This window comes from Platalea leucorodia, assembly GCF_965183815.1.
Source record: "Platalea leucorodia genome assembly, chromosome: 17".
Classification (NCBI taxonomy): Eukaryota; Metazoa; Chordata; class Aves; order Pelecaniformes; family Threskiornithidae; genus Platalea; species Platalea leucorodia.
In genome coordinates, this window is record NC_138839.1 from 6,818,024 (window position 1) to 6,842,072 (window position 24,049).

The 24,049-nt window shown below is 38.4% G+C and overlaps 1 protein-coding gene across 2 annotated transcripts in view; it reads left to right on the forward strand.

The window, feature by feature from the left end:
* The window catches only part of PRDM2 (PR/SET domain 2), a 60,661-nt gene that overhangs the window by 33,611 nt on the left and 3,001 nt on the right, over positions 1–24,049 (forward strand). For both annotated transcript variants that reach the window (XM_082328914.1, XM_082328915.1), the window contains 2 exons: positions 17,645–17,755; positions 19,188–23,562. In XM_082328914.1, coding sequence (XP_082185040.1) covers positions 17,645–17,755; positions 19,188–23,562 — 4,486 coding nt within the window. The remainder of the gene's footprint in view (positions 1–17,644; positions 17,756–19,187; positions 23,563–24,049) is intronic.

Sequence of the window (24,049 nt, forward strand, 5' to 3'; positions counted from 1 at the left end):
TCTTCTCTCTGTGCAAAGTCAGGCTGTCGAGGCGGGGAAAAAAGTCTGTACTTTCACTTTACCAAAAGCACATGCTGCATAAGGCAACTTGAGTGGGAGGCTGTCATGAGACCAAATGACCTCTTACAAAACCCGGTTGTGTCACCTCTTAAAATAGGCTTCTATTGTAGTGCAGGCAAAACACCTGAATCGGGTTCACATATATCTTGGACAGCCCCTGGTGATTATTTATTGTAGTACAGTTTTAAAGTCTCAAACCGTTGCTAATAAATCTTTTAAAACTTTACTACCTTAAATGGCTCTACTGCTATCATAATGTCGCTGTTTCCCATAGTTCTTATCAGATTTCAGGGAGAGGATGAACTATAGGGGAACTCTTAGTAGATAATACTGTCCCAGAGAGAGTATGAGGTTAAGGTGGGTGAATTATGAATCAATTATCTTCCGTAATAAATTATTATTACGCCTTGTTTCGTATCAGCCTGAATGCAAAGTGCAACTTCATGCTTCTGCTTCAGAGATTCTAAATAAACGCTGTCATCATAAAAGTTACACTGGATTTTGTCTAGAAGCCTGCCTGTTGCTGAAACAGTGTCACATTACTGCTGCAGAAAAGGGAAATGTAAAGATGAAATAAGCAGGTTAAGATCTGTGATAGAAATCCTTGCAGGTTTTTTGTTAATACTTTCATAATCATTCTCACTTATTTCCAAATAATTAGCTGTACTTGAGAGTCATATAAATATGCATCCTGTTCACAAAAGGTGGGCCTTGGATTGCCATCTGGATGCAGACACAAATGGAAATCATGGCCAAATGATGCCCCGATTGCCTGTTTTTTAAGTTGCAATAATTTCTTAGTTAGGCTTGTACTTGGAATAAGTTTAAAAGTTTACTTCCAAACAGAAAAGAGCTTGTGAGAAAAATGACTGTGTATTCATTGGAATGTAGCTTATAGAAGGATGCTAAAGTTCTGTAAGTTTTACATTTGCAGCAAGGATAACATGAAATTATGTCCTTATCTAAGCTCTATTTCCAGTAGCTTTAAAGAAAAACTTAGGAACTCAAGGCTTCAAAATTAGCTGGGCAATGACTGGGAAAAGACAAGGGAGGAAGGAGAAGGTCAACAAGATCATCTGGAACAAAACCTTAAAATGGAATTTACTTTGATTTCCTAAAATCCCACTGATTTATGAGAAGAATTATATAACTCCAGTTAAAAAGCTGCATTTGGGATTTCAAGGGAACTGTAGCTCTCATGGCAGCTTCTCTCTGGTGAATATCTAATATATTTGAGGTCTTCGAACCAGCAGAAATCTTCTTCTATCCCTCATAAATGGGGCCCTTTGAATAGGAGACCCGTATTACTTTAAATTCCCATCTTCACTTCTACAGCAACGCCCCCAGTTCCTATGATAGCTGCTGCTCTGAGCTTTCCTGAACAGCGGAGTGAAATTGGTATGATTCATTCCAGCCTTGCTCCTGCCTACGTGTTTAAGAATAGGAGAAGATAAGCCTTCATTTCAGAGGTAAAAAAAAAAAAAATTATCTGTATTTAAAAAATAAAAATTCAGCACTACATTGCATATATTGACCCCTTAAACTCCGTATTTCTAAGTATAAACTTTTGGAAATAGGAGGCCTTAGCATTTTCAGATATTTCCTAAGTTATTAAAAACCATCAGTGTTTTTGCTTTAGTCAGGTTGTATCATATTTATGTGAACATTGGGAAACTTGTTTACTTATGTGCTGTAATTATAAGGTTAGGGAAGGCTGTAAGGTTTGTTTCTTCTTCGGAAGCCTCAGATGTGCTGTTGTGTATACACTCCCTTTAAGTTTCCACATGTGCAGCTGGTAATGGCAACCCACAGGTGCTCTCAGCGTGCTCTCTTGGCAGTGTGGGACTGTCCCTGTTATCAGTCTATCACGGTCGGTATTTGTGCTAGCAGTGGGATCAGACATCCTGATGTTTGCAGTGCGGGGGCCCCCAGCTTTGTCTACGCAAGCATCTGGCTGGTGATGCCCCTACGAAAGCTGAACGTCTTATAAGAAGAATTTAGCAAAGGGCTTGAAGGTGGTCGGGAATGCAGCGTAAGGACTCAGAGCTGATCATCAGGTCTTTGGTAAAACAAGTACTACGAGCACCTTGCATACTCTCTCTGTTAGTTTATCTCTGTGTTTTTTTGTCCTTAACTTGAAATAACAGTATGGTCTTCACGATTGTAACAAGTTGGCATGTTTCTAGCTACTTATTTCTGGTTAGAACAAATGTATGTATTTATCTAACATAACAAAAGTATTTTTCTTGGGTTATTTAGTTATTCAAATTCTAAAGTGTTCCATGTTTTTCTTTATACTTTTGCTTTTTCAGCCACACTTCCTTATACTATTTTTTCCAAGGTAAAAAAATAAAATGCACCTAGACCACAGTTGCAGCATTTCCTAGCAGATTTGCTAATGCTGCCTTCAGTTACATAACCCACAGTGGGAAGTGAAATGAGGCACAGACAGCTTTCCAGTATTAATTTTTTTTTTTTTTCTGTTGATCAGGGTTAGCTTTGAAACAATGAGTGGCCTGGGAAAAAAAAGAAGCTTGGTGTTACACTGCTAATTTTTTTTTTAATTAAGCCAGAGTGTTTTGAAATTATTCTTCTCCTTTCTTAGGAAAACACTTTTTTAATTTTCCCGAAAATAAGTTAAAAGTTACTAAGTTTCTATTGAAATATTACTTTCCTTGCAGAAGTATTTTATTGTATTAGGATTTTCCAGAACTTTCTTAGAATGTTCTCTTTGAAATCACAGAACTGTTTAAATGCTTCTGCGTAGAAGATGCGGAGAAAATTTGGTGATTGCTGTTTTAGGGAAGAGCTTTGAGATAAATAGTTTCGGAGGTTATGTTCCAAAATAAGAAGGGGATTAATTCCTGTGGAATAGGAGAATGGACACTGGTTTCCAGAGTGAAACAAGTGTTTTTCTTTTTTCTTCCCTTAAGTGACCTATTTTGTGTGTCAGAATTGTCCCATTGCTTCTAGCATACAAGAGAGCAAACTCAGAGTTACTGACTGCCTTACCTACATTAAAGTGTTCGGGTTTGCTCTCTCACTTAAATCTGGATGACTTTTATTCCCGTGAATAATCCTTTCTTGAATTCCTTTGCATTACTTCATGTTAAGTCAAGAGTTTACCAGACACTGTTGATCTTTCTATGGTTTCCTTACCCTCCTGTGCAATCTCCTGCTTCGTTTTTTGTTTTATAATTGGAGACTCTGGCTTTTATGGTGGATACAAGGTAAAGGCAATGATTGACTTTCAGTGTATTCTTATTTTATTTACCTCTAGCTTGAATCATGTCTTAATTTAGTGAAGGCTCTAAGTTCTCCTTGTAATGAGAATCTTCCATCCTCTTAATCATTTTTACTGCCTTTCTCTAGATGTTTTCTTTTTATGCTTCATCTTTTCAAAATCATTTGAACACTATTATTCATATTGATTCAATATCATTAACGGTACTAAACTTATTTAGAGCTTGTTTCTATTACAATTTACCATAATTTGCATCGACCATTTATTTTACTTGAATTGTTTACAGGGAACGTCTTACACTGAGGGCCTATCTACAGATGCCCCATGTAATTTATTATGCAACGATAAGCAAGCGTGTTTAACTTAACTTCAAGTGTGTGCATACAAAGTTTTGATAACTGGTTTATTTATGGGAAGAGATGCAGACTCCATTTGTGTGTGGCTGAGAGCCGTTTTCTTTAATTGTGACATCTCCTTTGCAAGGGAATTTGTGTTTGCACAGTCTCTCTGAAGGTTCTCATGTCACTGGATTACGAAACTGCAAAATATCAAAGTAATGTTATATTCCACTTATTAACTATTTAGTACATTTTCCAAATGAACAAAAAGGAGAAACAATTGTCACACCAGAGTGTATTTTTTTTTTTTAATCTTCAAATTTATTTTGTTATTCCTGCCAAGAGCCTTACACAGACTGACAGGGATGACTTTGAGGAATTCTCACTGGCCTACACTTGCTGTGTCAAGTTCCTCAAGGAAATGTTATAGCAGCCTAAGTTTTTACTAGGGTTTAACAGTTATTGAAATAACTCAGTGGTATTTCAACATTTGTAGCTAAGAAATTAGATAATGTCTGACCATCAGATATTCACTAGCAAATATTTACTTACCTTTTATACACTTTTTTCCCTGGACTAAGCAAGCACGGTATTTATTTGGATCACCAGTGCATGTAAGTTACTTAGGATGAAACTTTCAGAAGCACTTACGAGTTTACCAGGGTTGCTGTTGAGAGTTAATTTTGTTGTCACATTTTCTATCAGAGTTCTGCAAGAGCATTTGATAGACTATGATTAATGCTTTCGCACTTCAAAGAGGCAGTATTATTAATGCGATGATTGACATAAAGTTACTCTAGTGAGAGTATTATAGCAGCTGAAAATCTATCATCTTGATTATTATTACTGCAAAATGCCATGGAAATGGGTCCTCAGCTATACATCTATTCTAACTTGCATTGAGAGCCAGATGCCTCCCTTGAGTCTAGTCAAATATGAATCTTGTTTTATTTGGCAGTCCATAAGAAATAATTTGATTGTTGAATGGGAAAGACCTAGTGTTTCTGAAAGTGACTTGATTCATATAAATTTTGGTAAATTTTCTCATGCATCACCATTATTCAGAGCCAAGGCCAATACAAACTTCCTTATGTTGCTGCCAGTAAAATTGGAAACTCAGTGTCTAGGTAGTAAACTGGTGTAAAGCAGCTCAATGGCAATGATAGCTGACCTCTCTTCAGCAGTAAGTTTGTATCAGAATGGTAAAATACACACCTTTGCCATAGAGTTGCACTCTTAAAAGGCAACCTGTGTGATACTGGTGCCAAATATTAGAGTTGTCTTGGGCTTTTACCAAGGAGTAGGTCATACAGAGTTTCAGTGAGTTGAGTAAAAAATTGACTTGCCTGCAAAGTGTTCTGTTTCAAGTTGCAGGTGAAGAGCAGAGAGTCCGGTGTTTTAGATCTTACGGACCCTTGTCAGAGATTGCAAAAGCAAAGTGGACTTTGTGCTGAAACTTCCCTCGTAGCTACCAAATCCTTAACTGTTAAGTGGCGGCCTCCAGTCTCTGCACTCTCGTATAGCAGAGCTATGCTCTTTCTGGTTCTTTGCCTGCAAATGAAAATGTCCGCGTTACATTTCAGTGATGTTTTGTTTTCTGTTTTAGTTGACATTTCATGCTATGAAAAGATGTGTGCAAAAAGCTTCTACAACTTTGAAGTCCAGTTTGATCTAAGCAGGTTAATCTTGAACGTAGCAGTTAACTGAGCAGAAGGCAAATACGTTTGTGCTCTGACTGGGATTTGTTTTCACTTTATTTGAAAAACAGAGGAAGTTGCCATTCCCTGTAATGACTTTATGAGCCTATTGACCTTTCGTGATTTCATAAATTAAGCAGATACCAGTTTGCTGTTGTCTGGTTTGGGGCAAACTATAAATTTAGTAACTTCTGTTGTCAGTTCTGTTAACATGAGCGCCAACTGTTGCTGTTGTCCTGTAGTGCTCTCTTCTGCATCCTGAGACATGCACTGATTGGGCAACTGGAGCTTTACAGTTAGAGTTCCTTTGGAAATATAATTCAGTATATCTTCTGTTATCAGAGAAGAATGAAAAGCATTTCTCAAAGAAAATATCAATGGGCTGCAGCTGAAATGAATGAAGCACTTGGTGTCACAGAGAAAGCTAAACAAATATTTCACAATTTCCCAGCAGATAAAAATGTTCGGGGACTATATTGTACATTAAAATAATGAGTTTACATAATGTTTACCTTCATCCTTTATCTACTTTCATATATTAGAAAGGACCTGCAGTGATATTCTGCCATGTGACCTTGGACTGTCACTCTGAAGTTGGCAGGAGATGAGTCTTCCCAAATTCAACAGATGCAGAGAAGCAAAGTTTTCATGCCTGCAAATGCGTAGTGACAGTACCTGCTTATTAACAATTAAAAATCTTCCTTCTTAGGTTGGAGAGCCAGTTCTTAAAACGCTATAATATTTTTAATGGGGACTAATGGAAACATACTACATATTTAGTATAGTAGGTAGTTGGTAATTCCATTTTTGCTATCTCCGCTTAAGTTGTTAATCATGTTGTTTTCCTAACCTTGTACAAATTTGAGTGCATGTTCATTTGACATGTATTGTTTTTACTTCTCTCTTTTTAGTGTCTGAGCAAAAAGCTTAGGGAAATTAATTATGCTATGCTTGCAGTAAATAGTAACCTTTAAAACTGTACAGAAAAAAAAAAGAAATATTGTTTAAGGCAAGCTTGCATTGCATGCCAAAACTGATAGCTTGGCACTTCAGAGTGCGCTGGTGAAAGGAGGGCAATAAGGGAATCTGTGCAATGGGAAATACTACTGAATGTGTTTTCCAAAGTAATTTTCCCTTTTTGAAACAAGATATGAATCTATTGCAAATCTATTGGATTGCTGCTGATAACATTAAAAAAAGATTTTCATAAACAAAAATGTGTGCCGTATGGTTTTTTTTCCTATTGAATCCTCCAAAGTAAGGATTACCTCTGCAAGTTGTACTGAAGAGAAATAAGAGAATAAGAAGGTAAAGGAAAGAAAACGGGAAATGTATGCCAAGGGTGGGATGAAATGCATTGTAAAACAGAAGGGGGTGATTTTACTGAGAATACTGTTTTGTTGGAGAAAAATTTCTGACAAGTGACAGGTTGTAGGTATGGTAAACAAAAGGATTCCATTGGGTAAAAATGAATAACGGAGGGCAAATTTGAATGAACTTAAATAAAATATGTTGAGTGTGACCTTGTAGCAATTCTGAGGGGTTTAATTTTATCCATGGGAGGTTTAATCTGGTGGCAGCAGCGCTGTCCGGATCCCGCATCTGTGAGAGGCTTTGCTCTTGTTTCCTCAGTGTTGGAGACTCCTGTTACAGTAATCCCGGTGCTCCGGTTAGATACAAAGGCGGGCCTGTTTCCTGGGAATTGTAGCCCTTGTACAGCTGCATTCTCCAAGTAAAGCCATAGCCCATCTCTGGACAAATGTTTGGATAAACTCTGCATTTTTGGTCTTCCATGCAGTTGCAGCTTTTCACTAACCTTTCAAGAGTTCTGTTTGGCATGGTGGAGCAACGTTGCTCCTGATAGCAGACCACCACCTTTAGCAGCAGTGTCTGAAGGGCATTAGCTTTTGGGTCTGCATGTGGACTCAGCAGTCCTTTTTTTTTTTTTTTATTTATTTTTCTTTTTTCTTTTTTCTTTTTTTAAATGTAACTTATTGGTATGACCACTACTGAATTTGAACGTATGCAGTTTGTCAAACAGAAGAGTAAAATGGCAGGTAAAGTCCTAAGTAGTTACCTTTAAAGATAAGTTAGCTAAAAAACCCAGGTATTTTTGATCTAACCCTCTCAAATGTTTAGTGATCGAAATAGGGCCATGACAAATATTTGGGTTATTTATTACAGATAAAGGCAGACTGATCTAATAGTGATCGTTTTAAACTTTGTGGTACAAGTAGTCGCGTGAGGTCTTTCATTTGCATTATCTTGCAAATGATGCTGTCAAAATGCATGTTATTTTTTCATTATCTGAGTGTAGCTTCATTTCAGGGTCAGAAAAACATTTCAGGGAGAGCTATAGTGAATGTAGAAGTGGCATTTTCTGGATTCAAGTAAAAGCTCATATTGGTTAAAGTGGAGGTTTAAGTTTTGACTAATTCTCTGTATTTAAATACAAAATGTGGATGCTCTGTTTTTAACTGAATTGTATGTAAAAACTGGCTAAATATAGACAACACCAGTTATTTCTGGAAAATCTGTATGCCAGCTGTCATTTCTTTTGCTGCTTTTTTTGTTTTAATACTTAGCAAAATAAAAGCTAATGGAATATAACTACAGAGAAGACTGTTTATCCTATTTTCTGTAATAGGTTGGCTGTGTCAATGGTAGCTGTGGTTAGCTATCAAGTGACTTGGTAGGAATTTGTAGTGAATGGTGGGAGGCTGTGTTATTAGGGAGGGTAGGAGGCAGAAATACACAACTACGTGGAGTGATTGAGAAATTCTAGAGCAAGTCTGATTGCATAGTCGTGTATTCTGTATCTGCTGTTTTAGAAATATTGGCACGGGGGCAGAAATAACATTTTTAAATCTTGCTAAGATAAAAGCTCTGTGTTTAATTATTTACACTTAATTGTTTTATCACAGCTCTTGTGTGGGTTGAAATCGCATAGAATTAAACCCTGTGGATGTTTGTTTGCCATACTTTGTAATTGTTAGGTGACATTCTGTACTACCTAAGTCATTACGGATGAGTAAGTCTTCTAGTCTTTAAACTTAAGACTTCTATGATTTATACTCGGGTTAGTCAGGAAGCATAACATATTAAGGATTGCAATGAGATGCTGCAAATGTGGATGGCATCCTACTGCAAACAGATAATATAAACTACTTTTTGCCCCTCTTACAGAGGGTAATGGTACGTAATTTAATTTATAAAACATGAAGTGTATGAAGAACGGGAGACGATTCCTATTTCAATCTTTGTGGACTAGTGTAATACCACACATTTAAGATCGGCTTCCTGCTCGTAGGATTTTCCAGCCTAATTTTTTTTTTTTTAATCTGTTTATCTGAATTTTGTGAATAGCTTCAGCTAAGTTTTTCTGAGCTCGTGAAGAACTCCCTATAATGGCAATATATTCTGTTTTGCTTCTTGCAAACTGTTGCATCGTTTCTTTATGTTGGTATGGCATACCCTATGATGCCATGCTAACATTTCTTGTACTGATTATAATATAAGAAGTTTGTGGTGAGATATAGTAACGTGATCTTCAGTGCTATCATTAAAGTGGAGACTTTGCCAAACATTTGCAGAAATTGGTGTTTTAAATAGCCCAGCTCAGAATTTTCTTACACTTTCCATGGCAACAAGTTCATCCGTTATGCAAATGTCACATTAACAGTCTCTGTAAATGCATTGCTCTATTTCTTTTCTGCAAAATGGATATTTAGTGTTTGATACAAACATTTTAAAACACGTACACAGATAGGTGTGTGTGCATCTGTCTTCAGGTGTATTGAAATATCTTCCCAAGGTGAGACTTTATTGCAACATTTATGATCTGGTTGGAAAATGCAGCGATTAAAATGCTGCTACTTGTATGTGAAGTGATGGTTAATGTGTAGCAATATGTTTACACAAGAGGCAGTTTGATATTAATAGAATTCCTGTGAAGTTTGTCTTCCATGCTTCTTCTGTTCCTCTTTCTCCTGCTTCTACCGTGTAAGCTTGAAAGTGTCTTTTTAAGGAAGAGGAGATGCAAGTTCTGCTGGAAAAAAGTACAGAAGAACCTTTGCTCACTGCATTTGCTTTTATTCTTGATGTCAAGCAGCCGTTTATCTCTGCTGCTGCTGTTTGTGGTCTTTAAACAGCAGTAGCAGTACTGGGCATTGAGTTTCGAATTATAGCGAGGGAAAACACATTATCTAAAACAGTGGGGCATGCAGTTTCTCTTCAGAGACCTTAGAACTTCTGCTTTTGAAAGATCCCTCCTGGAGACCTTCAGTATCACTTGACACACGTGAACCTGTTGCAGGCCAGACTGTGTGCATACCCTGCTTCTGCCTCTCCTGCCAGCCTGGGATGAAGGGATGTGGAGAGCTGAGCTGAGACGAGGGTGGTCAGCCCCTGGCCTTGCCATTCCACGGGGATCGCGAGCAGCTCAAGTGCCGTGCCCTGCCGAGCCTTTGTCGCAAGAACAGTGGCGGGGTTGTGCTGAGCACGGGGCCTGACAGATAACACGAGCCTCCAGCTGTGGGAGCAAGCGATCCAGCAGAGAACGGCGAGGCCAACATAGGCTCAATGTCCAGCTTTGTAGTACAGGAATGGGACTTTGGCTATAGGTAACTTCCAAGATTTTTCCAGTTTGTTCCAAAATATATAGCTATATGCATTAGGCCTCTCCACCTTTGAAATTATTTGATATATTCAGTTTGGGCAGATTGGCAATGTAGAACTAAGATATTCTGTAGCTCTAAATTGTTCTCATGGTTCTCAGGAGTCAGAGGTTAAAATCACGTTGTGATAATTTTTTATGCTGCGAAACAGCTGATACCAATTTTAGTGTTTCATTTGCTTAACAGTACCTAAAATTATGCCTACATAAACTAGTTGTATCCGATAACTTTATAATGGTATGGCAAGAAAAATGCCCCACCAATTATTTATAATAATGATGGATTGAGGAAAACAGGGTAATAAAGGCTTTTAAATATTGTCGTTTTCTGCACGTTTTCATAAATACTTGACAGCATTGTTGAAACAGGCCTCTTAATGACACCGTGTATGTAGTCATTCAGATTTAATTGACATCCCCTTTAATTAAATGTTTGTTTCAAAAATTAAGCTGTGCCTTGTATGGCTTGGATTTCACCCTTAGAATTGCTGGAATAAGAATAAAAATGTGCTGCTTTTGCATCCTTTTTACATTGTTTTTTCATGTTCAGTTTTAGAAAGATTTAGTCTTGAAAATGGAAAAGTCAGTTCATGTTGTCATACTTAGTCTGTATTTTTGAATCGGAGAGGTAGGTACCTTCCTGCCTTGGGGAAGAATTTTGTCAGAGGTTGTTAGAAAGGGTTTTATGTGCGTGTGCACACCACCGAGTGGGATGCATCTCTATAGCCAAACTGGAAAATGCTCCTGGTATAGCGTGTCTTACACTAGCAATACAATAAAAATAAAAACTTTTTCTGCCTTGACTCATACCAATTCAGTCTGTGGGGGGGGGGAAAAAAATCCACCACCAAGGCTGTTCCATGGCAGCACTTGAATATCTGAGCCTTGAGGTCTTGGGAGGCATCCTCTTGGGTTCTGCAGTCATTTTTCTTGCTAGTACAAGAGCATTTTTCCCCAAAGCATTCGGTAGGCAGTGGTTTCATGTTTTGTTTCGTTTTAAGTTGAAGCTTTTGAGTTCAAAAGACGTTCCCTCCCCAGGTAATAAGGTGTGTGTGTGTTCAGAAGTACACTTCAGAGGTTTTTCAGCTAAGCTTGCTCTAATCAAGTTTCAAAGCAATATTTGAATACAAGTAGTTAAAAGGAACTTTGGTATATTGTGGTACTAACAGTAATATTATGTAAGAAATATTGGAAGTTAATGTCATAATATTTAAGTAACTTTGTTTTAATAAAGCAGGATTGTTGAGCTATTTTCTTTCAAGGTTGTCAGCTTTTCTATTCCTAGCCTAATATTTACTAGCTTTGTGACTTTTCCCTACTATTTTTACTCTTGCTTCCTCTTTCTCCAATAATTTGCCCATTTGAAGAATTTGACGTTTAGAAGAACGTAGTGGAATAACCTCACCTATCCTAGATCACTTAACTTTGGACAGCGATTTAAAAACGGTTTAGTTACCATAGGCTATGAGATGGTGAATGCTGTGAGTCGAATATTCTTTGACTCAGTAATGTGAGGGAGGTGTCAGTCTGCAGGGCTTAACATGCAGCCTCTCCAAAAATGAGTAACTATGCAACGAACCTGTAGTATATGCTTTGAAATGTGGATGTTGGGCTTAGATCTTTAAATAAAATATTTGCAGAACCTTGTGGGTTTGAGGTCATGTTTTCAGCAACTTTCTGTAATCGCCATGATTATACAAATAATCCTCATATACATATATTTATATATATGAGGCATGTCATACCTATCAGCTTTCTCTAAATGTTAAGGAGTTTTTAGCTGTTTTCGGTGACTGTAAGCAGCTCAACGCACAGGTATGCCGCTGTTTGTTTAGCTAAGTGGTGTGTGATTTGGCTTTGCTGTCTGAGCAGGTGCTGCTAGATAATAACAAAAGGTTTTGTAAACATGGTTGCACTATGTAATGAAGGGTGGCTAATGGTAGAATAAAAAAAAAAAAAGGGGCAAAAAGCAAAATGAAGACACTTAAATGCTAACAGAGGAAAATGTGTTAAAAGAACAGGCTTAGTATTCACATCTTCATAATGAGCATTTTGAATTCAATGCCTTTTTTTCTTGGTGCTTAGTTACTTTACTGTTTAATCAATGCCATTTATTAAATATGTGAGGTCTTCAGCATTTATATGCTGTGACGTTCACAGTTGGACAAGATTCTAAGAAGTCACTGCAACATGTTTCTGCATTTGTTCATGTTCCTCCAGCTAACACAACTTGGATTTCTTTTTTTTGCAGCAATTTATGCTGTTATTTTGGATATGGCTTTTTTGTGTGTAAAAGGCATTCATGTTTTTTCTAGCCTGTCTTCCAGAACAAAGAACTAGTCAGATTTTTACCGATGCCTGAAGGTTTAAGGAATGTACTTTGAAAAGCATAACATCTACTAGTACTCTGGATACAGGAACAGAGGAATTCTGGTGCTCAGCAAACTGTTTCTCAAATTAAAGATCAAGTGGCATCAGTATTTTGGAATTCATTATTCAGACTAACGTGGAAATGGTTATGCAGCTATCTTCTGCTGAATTTTCTGTAAGGATTTTTTTCTTAGCTTGTATATATACTTAATCTTTATTTCATTCTCTCCGATGCCAAAATACTGTTTTTTTTTTCAAGAGGAGAAAAAAAATCAAAAGTTGATTTATAGAATAGTAGCAACTACTGCGTGAGATTGATGCAAACTTTCACTAATCTGAGGCAGTCCCAAAGGGGTTTGACTAGTGAGCTTATATTATTACACTGTAATTTGCATCATGAAAGTGTGTGGCGATCGCTGTTTGTCAGAGTATAACATGCAAATTTGTCCTTTTCCCTTTAGCCATACCCTTTCAAGGTGGCCACGCTCGTCTGCGCTCTAAGACGATACGGAGCGGTGAGGCCCTGGAACAGGTTGCCCAGAGAAGCTGTGGATGCCCCATCCCTGGAAGTGTTCAAGGCCAGGCTGGATGGGGCTTTGAGCAACCTGGGGGTTGGAACCAGATGATCTTTAAGGTCCCTTCCAACCCAAAGCATTCCATGATCCTATGATAATACTTTTCAAGGGGTCTCTAAGGTAGCTTCTCCGCTGTTTTCCAGGGGACTTGAGATTTGAACAGGTATCTGTGGTACTTTTAAGCGACAGCACAGAAGGGGTACGGAGTAGATATGATACTGGGCTGCAGTTAGTTGTTGACTGTAAATTTCAAAGGAATACTGGAAACTCATACCAGTAATTCTTTTCCCTTATTAACCCAAGATTTTTGGGGAGGCAAATGTCTATCTTTCATATTTCTTGTAAGTGACCGAAACAGTGTTTGAGATCAGATGTGAGCGTCCTTCTTACTTAATGATCTTAACTTGGAACATACTTGCTGCTGTACTTAAAGGTTATTGAAGATAATAGCATTTTGTACAATTTAGCAATATTTAATTATAGAATTTGGCTCCAAGTGTGTGGAAAGACTGTGTTTAACTTCTTCCCTCCTGGCATCCAAGTATGCTTATCCCATCCCACCAGAAATAACTTGGGGGTTTTACAGTTCCATCAGTATTTTGGTTAACTGCAAAAATATGAGCACAGATAACTGTAGGTTGTTTTGAGATGTCTTGGTTTGATCAATAAAACGAAGTATGGGCAAATAAAGATTATTTCTCTCTTTTAAATTTGTACTTTGTTGTCATCCGAACTCCTCTGAAACAAGTGGGACTACAGCATAAGTATCGGCTGATGATCTGGACATTGGCAGTAGCATGAGATCCCCTGTGCCTATTGCAGTGTTTGTGCTAAATGTTACATAGGTATCGTAAAGGTGTAAAGGCAGGTAATGCTTGTGCTGACCTATCTACAACATGAGTGAAGGAAAGGGGAGAAAAAGGAACCATACTTAAAAATTAAGTTGCAAGACGAATTGATGCATTCCTCTTTTCATCTTTGTCACTATAGACAAGTAGCTACTTTCCATCTGTTTCTTTCATTCATTCATTTTCCTTTGCATCTTTCTTTTGCAATTCCTTTAATGCACATACACATATATTAAGTTCTGCCCTTCATTTATTCTTTTGTCGTTGTTTCCATTTCACTTTCCCTGTGTTTCATTCCTGTATCTTTCTTGTTTAGACCAAGTGGAGGATCCAGCTGGCAGTAGCAGCCATGTAGGACCCTTCAGGAACCTGATGGTAAGTGCACGTGTGTACTTATACTCAGGCTTCCACCAGGTTCTGTATTCTGAGGCATTTTCCCCTTCCTGCAGGCTTCTGTTAGTTCCTGACATCTGAAACTGTAAGAAAATTAAGGGACAGACCTTGGGCTACTCACTGATGTCCTTTATATCAGACTAGTAGGTTGCATTTTTCATTGAAAATCTGCAGGAAGAAAATGATGCAAATCTTTCAGGTTTACATGGATTTCAAAAGCACTTTGAGAACTCACGGAGGAAAGTCTATCAAAAGCTATTAAATGTCTTCAAAAGTTCCTGAACGCTAGGTGTGTGAAAGCTGGGTGAGCGGACCAATGAAGTATCACTTTACTATTACTCTATTCTTAAATTCTCTTCCTGGGCATCTGCTGTTGAACATTCAGGGCCGTGAAACGGATGCGTCTGGGACAGTCATTGCCATGCTTGAGTACAAGGGATTTTTTTAACCTTTACAAAGAAAGCTGCAACCTAGAAAATGAACAAACTAAAGCTGGTGAAAGGAAAACGTCAAAAATTGGTTGGTATCTCTAGTTGATATGTGTCACAAATTGATCTAATGCATCTAAAATTATGTATGTACGCAAGCAATTTTGCTTGCTATTCTGAGTAAGGGCAAGTAGGTGCTAGATGAATCTTCTCTTCAAATGTGTTTGTGCTTGAAGGCCAAGGACTTGAAACATTTCCAGCTGTATCAGTGAGCAGGTTGTATCGTGAGCAGGTTGCATTTTTTTTTTAGGAAGGAGTGTGGCAAGAGAACTTGCAAATGATCTTCTTTCCATCAATGGCACCAGGAAGCATGTGACTTAAGTAACTCAATTTTGGGTACAAATTCTATTCTAGTGATTTCCCAAATTATAATTGGTTTTGAGGTACTATAAATCTTACATTTTATAAATGGATGACACTTTGGAAAACCTATGCACGCTTTAGCACTTATGAGTGATTGTTGTTGCTTATACATACTTTACCTCACACTTTAAAGAGCACAATATATTTCTAATCTTGTTATAAGAAAGAATTAATTGGGTCTCGGTTTGAAGGCTTTTACAGTAACCTGTCATTATGCTGTGAAATTCAGTGCTGCTGTAGACTTAGATGTAGAATTGCCCAGTGACTTCATCTGCAATACCATCATGTGCTGCACTACCTAGTAAAATATGGTCTCTAACCGTGGCCAGGTTTGGCGTAGATGAGCAGGGCCTGTGGACCAATCTTTTCCTTCTTGTTTCCAGTCTCACCTGTAGAGGTGAGAGATGAATCTAGAATTTGGTCATTTAAGTCAAGATACTGATGTTGGTTTTCAAAACAATAAGCAGTCTGCAAAAAAGTTGGTAGCTCTTAAAGGGTTCCAGGAATTAAATACGTTTTGTTACGTCGATCCTAAGGTCTGTTGTGATACAAGTTTGATTCCCTAGGCATGTATTGAAATTTTACATTTAGACCTTTTAGCTAGAAATGGAACTGTTTGTTGATTGTGTTACGGTACGTTTCAAGAGCGATTTCAGGTGACTTGGCAGATATTTCTGGAAACTTATTTGAAATCCTTCATACTCAGATCTTGGTACTACTGGTTGTAATTACAAATGTTAGACGTGGTGATAATAAAAAATTATGTTCAAATTGATCATTCAGTATCCTGTCAGGTAAAGATGCGCTTAACCTCCTTATGCCTGTGTGACTGCTAAAATATACGCTAAATCTTCTGACAACTTGCAGGTGTTTGGTATAAAATACAATTGAATATTGTATTGTCAGATAAACCAGTGTTGGTTAATTATGGCAGGTTTGGACACAGGGATTGTTACAATATTTGAGGATATTATGAGATAATTGCTAGTTCACTTTAGGAAGGGTGCACGTGTATTTTCCAAAGGTGACAAAAATTCATTCTGAGTGACTGTTGTCAGGTTCTCAGCCTGAAAACTATTAAATTGGAATAAGAAAATAAAAAAAGGATAATTACATACGTGAAACTGAAACACACCGGAATCTGGGGAGAGCCTGTGAAATCTGAGCTCCTTGAGAGGAAATACAGATAATTATTTAGATAGACTAGAATGTTCAAATAAAAACAAGCGTTTCCTTTCAAAGCTGACCTGTCTCTGATCTGTTCTATTGGAGGGGGTTGCATACTTGGAAATTTTCACTTTGAATAGAGGAACATTTTTTAAAAGGCATTTCAGTTTCTTGGCTCAAGATGTGAAAAATATTTTTGAGGAAGAAAAGGAGGAACTTCTTGACAGGATTGTGAGTTGGAAGAACATGCTTCTAAATAAGAAATGGATTTAGGGCAGTGATGCACACTTCTGATGAGAGGGAAGGGTCAGTGCATTAAAAAGTAGCATTTTGTGTGTTAGAGGGAGCAAAGAAGGAATTTGGATTCCTGCTTCTGAGCAATTCTTGTTCCTAAGAGGTGATGTGGAGAAGTGTGACGTTTCAGGGGAGACTGGTGTCTCAACCACAGTGTTGTATGTAAAATAACCATTCTGTATGGAGAGTATGGTCTTTGCAATGAATTGAATTGGAAGACCTTGAAGTTTCATTCGTTACTACACAGTCCTTATCATAATTTCTATATATTATATGACTAAATCATTAAGATTAATGGAAAAAAATAGCAGTATAATTTTGTAGTGCATTGGTAAATGAAGTTTTCAATGTCTTTACATCCTGCATCACTGATTAGGTCTTCGCATAACACCATTTTGCCCTAATCTTCATTGTGTTCATCATCCTGTGCGACTAATACATGCTTCTTAATTTTGCTAACAGAAAGCGTTAGCAAACTTGTTTGTGTCAGTGGATACGATGAAATACTTTTATATTTTACTATTATCCAGTTCCATCTAATTTGTTTTTACTGCCTCTGCCTTGTTGGTCAAGATCATGCTGCTTTTAATCTTCTCATAATGTTATTACTTCACTGCTTTCATTATAACTCTCTTCAAGTCATTATTCAGAATGCTGATACAAATAGAGAAGCCTCTATGGGTTTCTACTTCATAAGGTCTTCCAATTAACATTAAGGATTAATAGTATATGAAGAAATTTCATATATTCCATATACTTGTATAAGATACAGTAATTTAATAGCCATATGAAGGCATTGGGTAACTGTATGATGTGGGCTGGTTAACTCTGGACAATGCATTTCTGATACAGTCTATTCTTGCTTTGAAAGTGAGTAAGGTATTTTGGAGTCTTAGGTTTTTAGAAACTCATTGTTACCTTTACATTTAATTTCTTCTGGGCTCTAGAGACTTAGCGCTTTATCTGAACGCTGTCCTTTTTACTGATCTGTCATTTGTATTCCTCGGGAAAATAGGGTTTCTACAGAAGTGTGTTATATTCCAAAGCTGGGTGTTTTAATTCTGCCATTCTGAAATATGAAAAATAAAAATTGTTGAACAGGAATAATAAATGTTGGTTTCTTTCTCCCCAGGAAAGAAGAAGACTCAGGAAGGTAAAAACAAGGGAAAGAAGGCAGCGGATACAAAACAGAAAAAGGCTGATTTGGATTCTACTTCTGCAGATATGAAGGATTCTAAAGAGGGTGAGTTCTCAAGTATGTTATTTTTCTAATTCTAACTATCTTTTTGAATCAAAGGACACTTTTTGTCATGTTTAGTGTGTTAGCATGTTGTGTCAGCATAGCAAAGTGAATGTGTTTATATTGTTTGCCCAAACTTTTTTATTAGTAAGGAACTTGGATATCAGAGGTATGTCATTAAACATGCAACTCTGGCAACAGGAAAAACTAACATACTGTAAAATTTAGACATAAATCCAAACTCCTTAGAACAGAAGAGCAGAGAAAAGTCCTTATTCTAAAATAATGTCTTTGGAGCTTAGTTATACAGTCATTATTTATTGCTGTTTAACAGAGGTCAGTGTCAAGGGGAAAAAAAAAAATACAGTATTAATGCACCGATTCGCTAAGCATGCTGTTTGTCCTAAAGATTATCGGCAAAGATTGTTTATAAATTGGCTTGGCTTTTTTCACATAGCATGTGTGTAAAAATACCTGAAAGATATTTTAAATATATAATTTTTTCTGTTTTGCAAGAATGTAAAACTTGCCACTGCTGTGTAGCCGATAATGTTTAAAGCCCTGTATCGGTATTGATTTCTTTCAAGCTTCTTTTCTTGAACTTCTTTTGACCCATAACTGTTCCGTTCCTTCGCTCTTCTGTCCCTTCTGCTTGCACACCACGTGCACCACTGTTCCAGGCATCTTATGCCCCAGCTAGGGAATGGAGAGGAACTTCTTGCTGTGTACACGTAACCATTTATACAACGTTGTGTGAGTTGGCAGCAAAGTTATTTTCTTCAGCAATGGATATATCTGACAGCAGCTAGGTAAGACTAGTATGCAGAGGTGTGAATAAAGAATCTGTCCACACCAATAAATGAGATGCATGCAGGCTCTGATTCAGAAGTGCAGGAAATAGCCATTCAGGCAATGGCTAATAGAAAATCTGATATAAAGAATGGAAAGTACTATGCCAGATACAAGGTACACCTTGCTATGCATTACAGTACAAATCCAGATTGTTTTATTGTTAATAATTTGGGGAAAGTGGTCAAAATCTAAAATTTGCTTGACAGGCTTCCTATGTGCTTTATCTATATGTATTGCAGTACTTTCCTGACACTTACTTGCTGTAAGAAAAGTCAGTGAAAGTTTGTTGGAGGTTTCTTGAAATGTTCTGGTACTCTTCAGGCTGGTTTGGGTTTCTTGGCCACAATGTTCAATCCGAAGATTCTCTGTTTAGTATAGGCAGTTGCTTACATTTTGCTGAAGTTCCAGAAAGGAAATTTCTGAATACAGTACTGAATCAAAAAAGTGAGTAGTAGTGGTATTGTGTTGAGCCATAAACGGTGGATATGTTGTGCTAGAGGAAAAGGCAGAAGAAAGGTGTAGCATACTTTGACGTGTTTGGTAAAAACGCCTCATACTTTTCCTTTCATACTTCGTGTATCAGGTCATAAAGAGGAAGATGAAATGCCTTCTGTTTCTGCTGTGCTGTCCCTGGAGCAAACAGCTGTGATTCAGGAAATGGTAAATCAAGATGTACGTCCAAAGCTGATGATCCCCAGTCCTACCAGTGAACCACAAATGGTAACTGAAGACAAACAAGGAGAAGCAATAAACTGTGCATCAGATGATTTAGATGATGATGAAGAGGAGGATGATGAAGAGGAGGAAGATGAAGAGGAGATAGAAGATACCAATATGCCTAAAGAAAATGCTGAAATGCCTTTGATATGTGAAGAAAAGTTAGACTCTATGGAAGAGCAAAAGAGTACGTCAGAAGAATCTCCAGAAAGCTCCCCAAAGAAAAAACTTGTTGTGAAAATTCCAAAAGCGAGAGGTGAATCAAATGGTGATGTTCAGGAAGCATTCATGTTTCCCTGTCAGCATTGTGAGAGGAAGTTTACAACAAAGCAAGGACTTGAACGCCACATGCACATCCATATATCTACTGTTAACCATGCTTTCAAGTGTCGATATTGTGGGAAAGCCTTTGGTACTCAAATTAACAGGCGAAGACATGAGCGACGCCATGAGGCAGGGCCAAAACGGAAACCGTTCTTAACACTAACGTCATCACAACACTTGGATAATGTTGCCGATAACCAAGTAATTGTGGATGATGGTCTTAAAGATGACCTGAATGTTTCCAGTCTTGTGCAAGAGTCTGTTGTCTTGGATTCTGAGAAGGTTTCCCAGGAAATGTCAAACTCCGCTTTTGCTGAGGAAAATAAGGAGCCCAAAGAATTACATCCATGCAAATACTGCAAAAAGGTTTTTGGAACTCACACCAACATGCGGAGGCATCAGCGTAGGGTTCATGAGCGTCATCTTATTCCCAAAGGTGTCAGAAGAAAAGGCTTCTTTACTGAAGAGCCACCGCTTCAGACAGAGCAGGCCCCACCAGTCCAGAGTGTATATATAGCAAGTACAGAAATAGAAGAGGAAGGTGAAGTAGATGATGTCTATATTATGGATATTTCCAGCAATATCTCTGAAAATTTAAATTATTACATTGATGGTAAAATTCAGTCCAACAGCAGCACTAGCAATTGTGATGTGATTCAGATGGAGTCCAACTCTGCAGACTTATATGGACTAAATTGTATAATTAGTCCAGTCACGGTGGAAATTTCCTCAAATGTAAAGGTTACACAAACACATGTGAATGAACCTCCTAAGGAACCCTCTAGCAGTGGGAGCAATGAATCCAAAAAGAGGAGAACTGCCAGCCCTCCTCTTGTACCAAAAATAAAAACTGAAGTAGACCCAGAACCTATAACTCCTACTAGCTCTTTAAATCTTCCTCTTAGCATTTCAACAGAAAGCTTACCTTTTCATAAAGAAAAAGGTGTTTATTTGTCATCAAAATTGAAACAGCTTCTTCAGACACAGGACAGTAAGAAGATAACTCCGTCGAGTGAAATCCCTAAACTAGGACCTTCTGTTACATCATCACCTATTTTGCCTCCAGCATCCAGTAGATTTAAAAGAAGGACCAGCTCTCCTCCCAGTTCGCCACAGCACAGTCCAGTACTTCGAGACTTTGTCAAATCAGGTGAGGGAAAAACTGTGTGGAATGATAATATTCGGGGTTCAAAAATGCCAAAGTTAGAAAGCCACAGCAACTCACCTGCTTGGAGCTTGACTGGAAGGGAGGAAAAAGAGACCTTGAGCCCTCTTTGCTTTGAAGACTATAAAATATCAAAAGACTGGACAGCAGCTCCGACTTTTGGCAATGTGTGCAACCAGCAGCCACTGGATTTATCTAGTGGTGTGAAACAAAGGTCTGATGTCAAAAATAAGAATCAGGTTCCCTGGGAATCTGTTTTAGATTTAAGTGTGCATAAGAAGCCTTGCAGTGATGCTGAAATAAGGGAATATAAAGAAAATTCCATACAGCCAACCTGCAGTGGTGTTAAAAAGAAGAAACCAACCACTTGCATGTTACAGAAGGTTCTGCTGAATGAGTATAATGGAACGGATGCGGCCACAGACAGCACGCTCGGCGTAAACAGGAGCGCAAGCCCAAGCAAATCCCTGGAGCCTCAGGCGGAACCTGACGCGGATCCCAGCCTATCCGCGTCGTCTTCTGTTGACACTCAGCCCCTCAGTTCCTCTGTTTCCCCTGTGCCACAGACGTCTGCTGTGCCTTCCATGTGCCAGCTGCCTCCTTTGTTAACACCAACCAACCCTCCTTCCCCACCGCCCTGCCCGCCTGTGTTAACCGTTGCTACATCACCTCCTCCCCTTCTTCCAACAATGCCGTTGGCAATTCCAGATGTGTCTGCCAGTGCCACTAATACTTCTTCTTGTCCATCGCCACTTTCGAACACTACTACCCAGTCCCCGCTACCAGTTCTTTCACCTACGGTTTCTCCTTCTCCATCTCCTGTTCCTTCTGTTGAACCCCTTATTTCTGCTGCTTCACCTGGTCCTCCAACACTGTCTTCCTCGTCTTCTTCCTCTTCTTCCTCCTCTTTCTCCTCCTCTTCGTCTTCATCATCTCCATCTCCACCTCCTCTTTCTGTAGTTTCTTCTGTTGTCTCCTCTGCTGATAATCTTGAAAATACTCTCCCAATAATAAAACAGGAAGAAGCTGAACATGAACAGCAGAAAGCAAGAGAAGACCCTCATACTTCAAGTGAATCAGGAGTAGTGCAGGAAACGTTCAATAAAAGCTTTGTGTGCAATGTCTGTGAATCACCTTTTCTTTCTATTAAAGACCTAACGAAGCATTTATCCATTCATGCTGAAGAGTGGCCCTTCAAATGTGAATTCTGTGTACAGCTTTTTAGGGATAAAACAGACTTGTCGGAACATCGCTTTCTGCTTCATGGAGTAGGAAATATCTTTGTTTGCTCGGTCTGTAAAAAGGAATTTGCTTTTTTGTGCAATTTGCAACAGCATCAGCGGGATCTCCATCCAGACAAAGAGTGCACACATCATGAGTTTGAAAGCGGGACTTTGAGACCCCAGAATTTTACTGACCCCAGTAAGGCGAACATGGAGCACATGCAGAGCCTGCCAGAAGACTCTTTGGAACCTTCTAAAGAGGAGGAAGATGAAGATCTAAATGATTCCTCTGAAGAGCTTTATACTACTATAAAAATAATGGCTTCTGGAGTAAAATCTAAAGATCCAGATGTCCGTATGGGCCTCAATCAACACTACCCGAGCTTTAAACCTCCTCCATTTCAGTATCACCATCGTAATCCTATGGGTATTGGAGTTACTGCCACAAACTTCACTACCCACAATATTCCACAGACTTTTACTACTGCCATTCGATGCACAAAATGTGGGAAAAGTGTTGATAACATGCCTGAGTTACACAAACACATACTGGCCTGTGCATCTGCCAGTGACAAAAAGAGATACACGCCTAAAAAAAATCCAGTACCACTGAAACAGACAGTGCAGCCTAAGAATGGCATGGTGGTTATAGCTGGCCCTGGAAAGAATGCCTTCAGACGAATGGGTCAGCCTAAAAGACTTAATTTCAACGTTGAGATTAGCAAAATGTCCTCGAATAAACTAAAAATAAGTGCATTGAAAAAGAAAAACCAGCTTGTCCAGAAAGCTATCTTGCAGAAAAAGAAATCTGCCCAGCAGAAGGCAGAACTGAAAAATCATCCATCCGAGCCAGACTCTCACATCTGCCCCTACTGTAATAGAGAGTTTACTTATATTGGAAGTTTGAATAAACACGCGTCATACAGCTGTCCCAAAAAACCCATCTCTCCCTCCTCTAAAAAGAATTTTTCAAAAAAAAGTGCAAGTTCTTCTTCACCTGCCAGCAGTGAAAAAGGCAGCAACCAGCGTAGGCGAACAGCAGATGCGGAAATCAAAATGCAAAGCATGCAGCCTCACTTGGGCAAGACAAGAGCGCGAAGCTCAGGACCTGCGCAAACCCAACTTCCCTCTTCATCCTTCAAGTCGAAACAAAATGTTAAATTTGTACCTTCCATTCGATCTAAAAAGCCAAATTCATCTTCGTCATTGAGGAACTCTAGTCCTGTAAGAGTGTCCAAAATGTCCCATGTTGATGGGAAAAAAACTAAGGTGGTCGCTAAGAACAATTCCGCTGGAATCTCAAGCAAAGCATCCCGGAAATTGCACATGAGAATACAAAGGAATAACAAAGCTGTTTTGCCAAGTAAGTCTGCTGTGGCAAGTAAGAAAAAGGCAGACAGGTTCACTGTAAAATCTAGAGAGAGGATCGGAGGACCTATTACACGAAGCCTACAGCAGGCGGCAAATGCAGAGGCAGCAGAAAACAAAAGAGATGAAAGCAGTACAAAGCAAGAACTAAAAGATTTCAGGTAAGCATTTAATTTGAAGTTGAAACAACACAGGAACACGTTGCTTGCAGTTTTGCCAATTTTCTTGGTCTCTCTTTGAGTTTCTCATACTTAAATAAAAAAAAAAAAAAAACAGAGGGTTGCATTTCCTAAAACACGGTTAAGTAGCTCAGCCATGCTGAGGTATGATGTACATACTTGATGCATTTTGTCATGTTGTCATGAAATAATACATAGTTTGTATAGAGAATGTCTTTAATTATAAACTGAATTGAAAACTCTGGAAAAAAAAATGTCAGTGCCTGAGTGCAAATAAACTTAACGTCATTAAACTTAATGTTATTGGAGACGACGACCTTGTATTTGATATCTAACATGTACGGTGGCCCAGAATCATTCTAGGTTTAGTTTATGGCGGTTCGCTAAGCTAAAATTCGTGACTGCGTTTTTTACTCACTAAAATAACTTGCATTGTTGGGTTTTAATAAAAAGCATTCTCTGCATATCA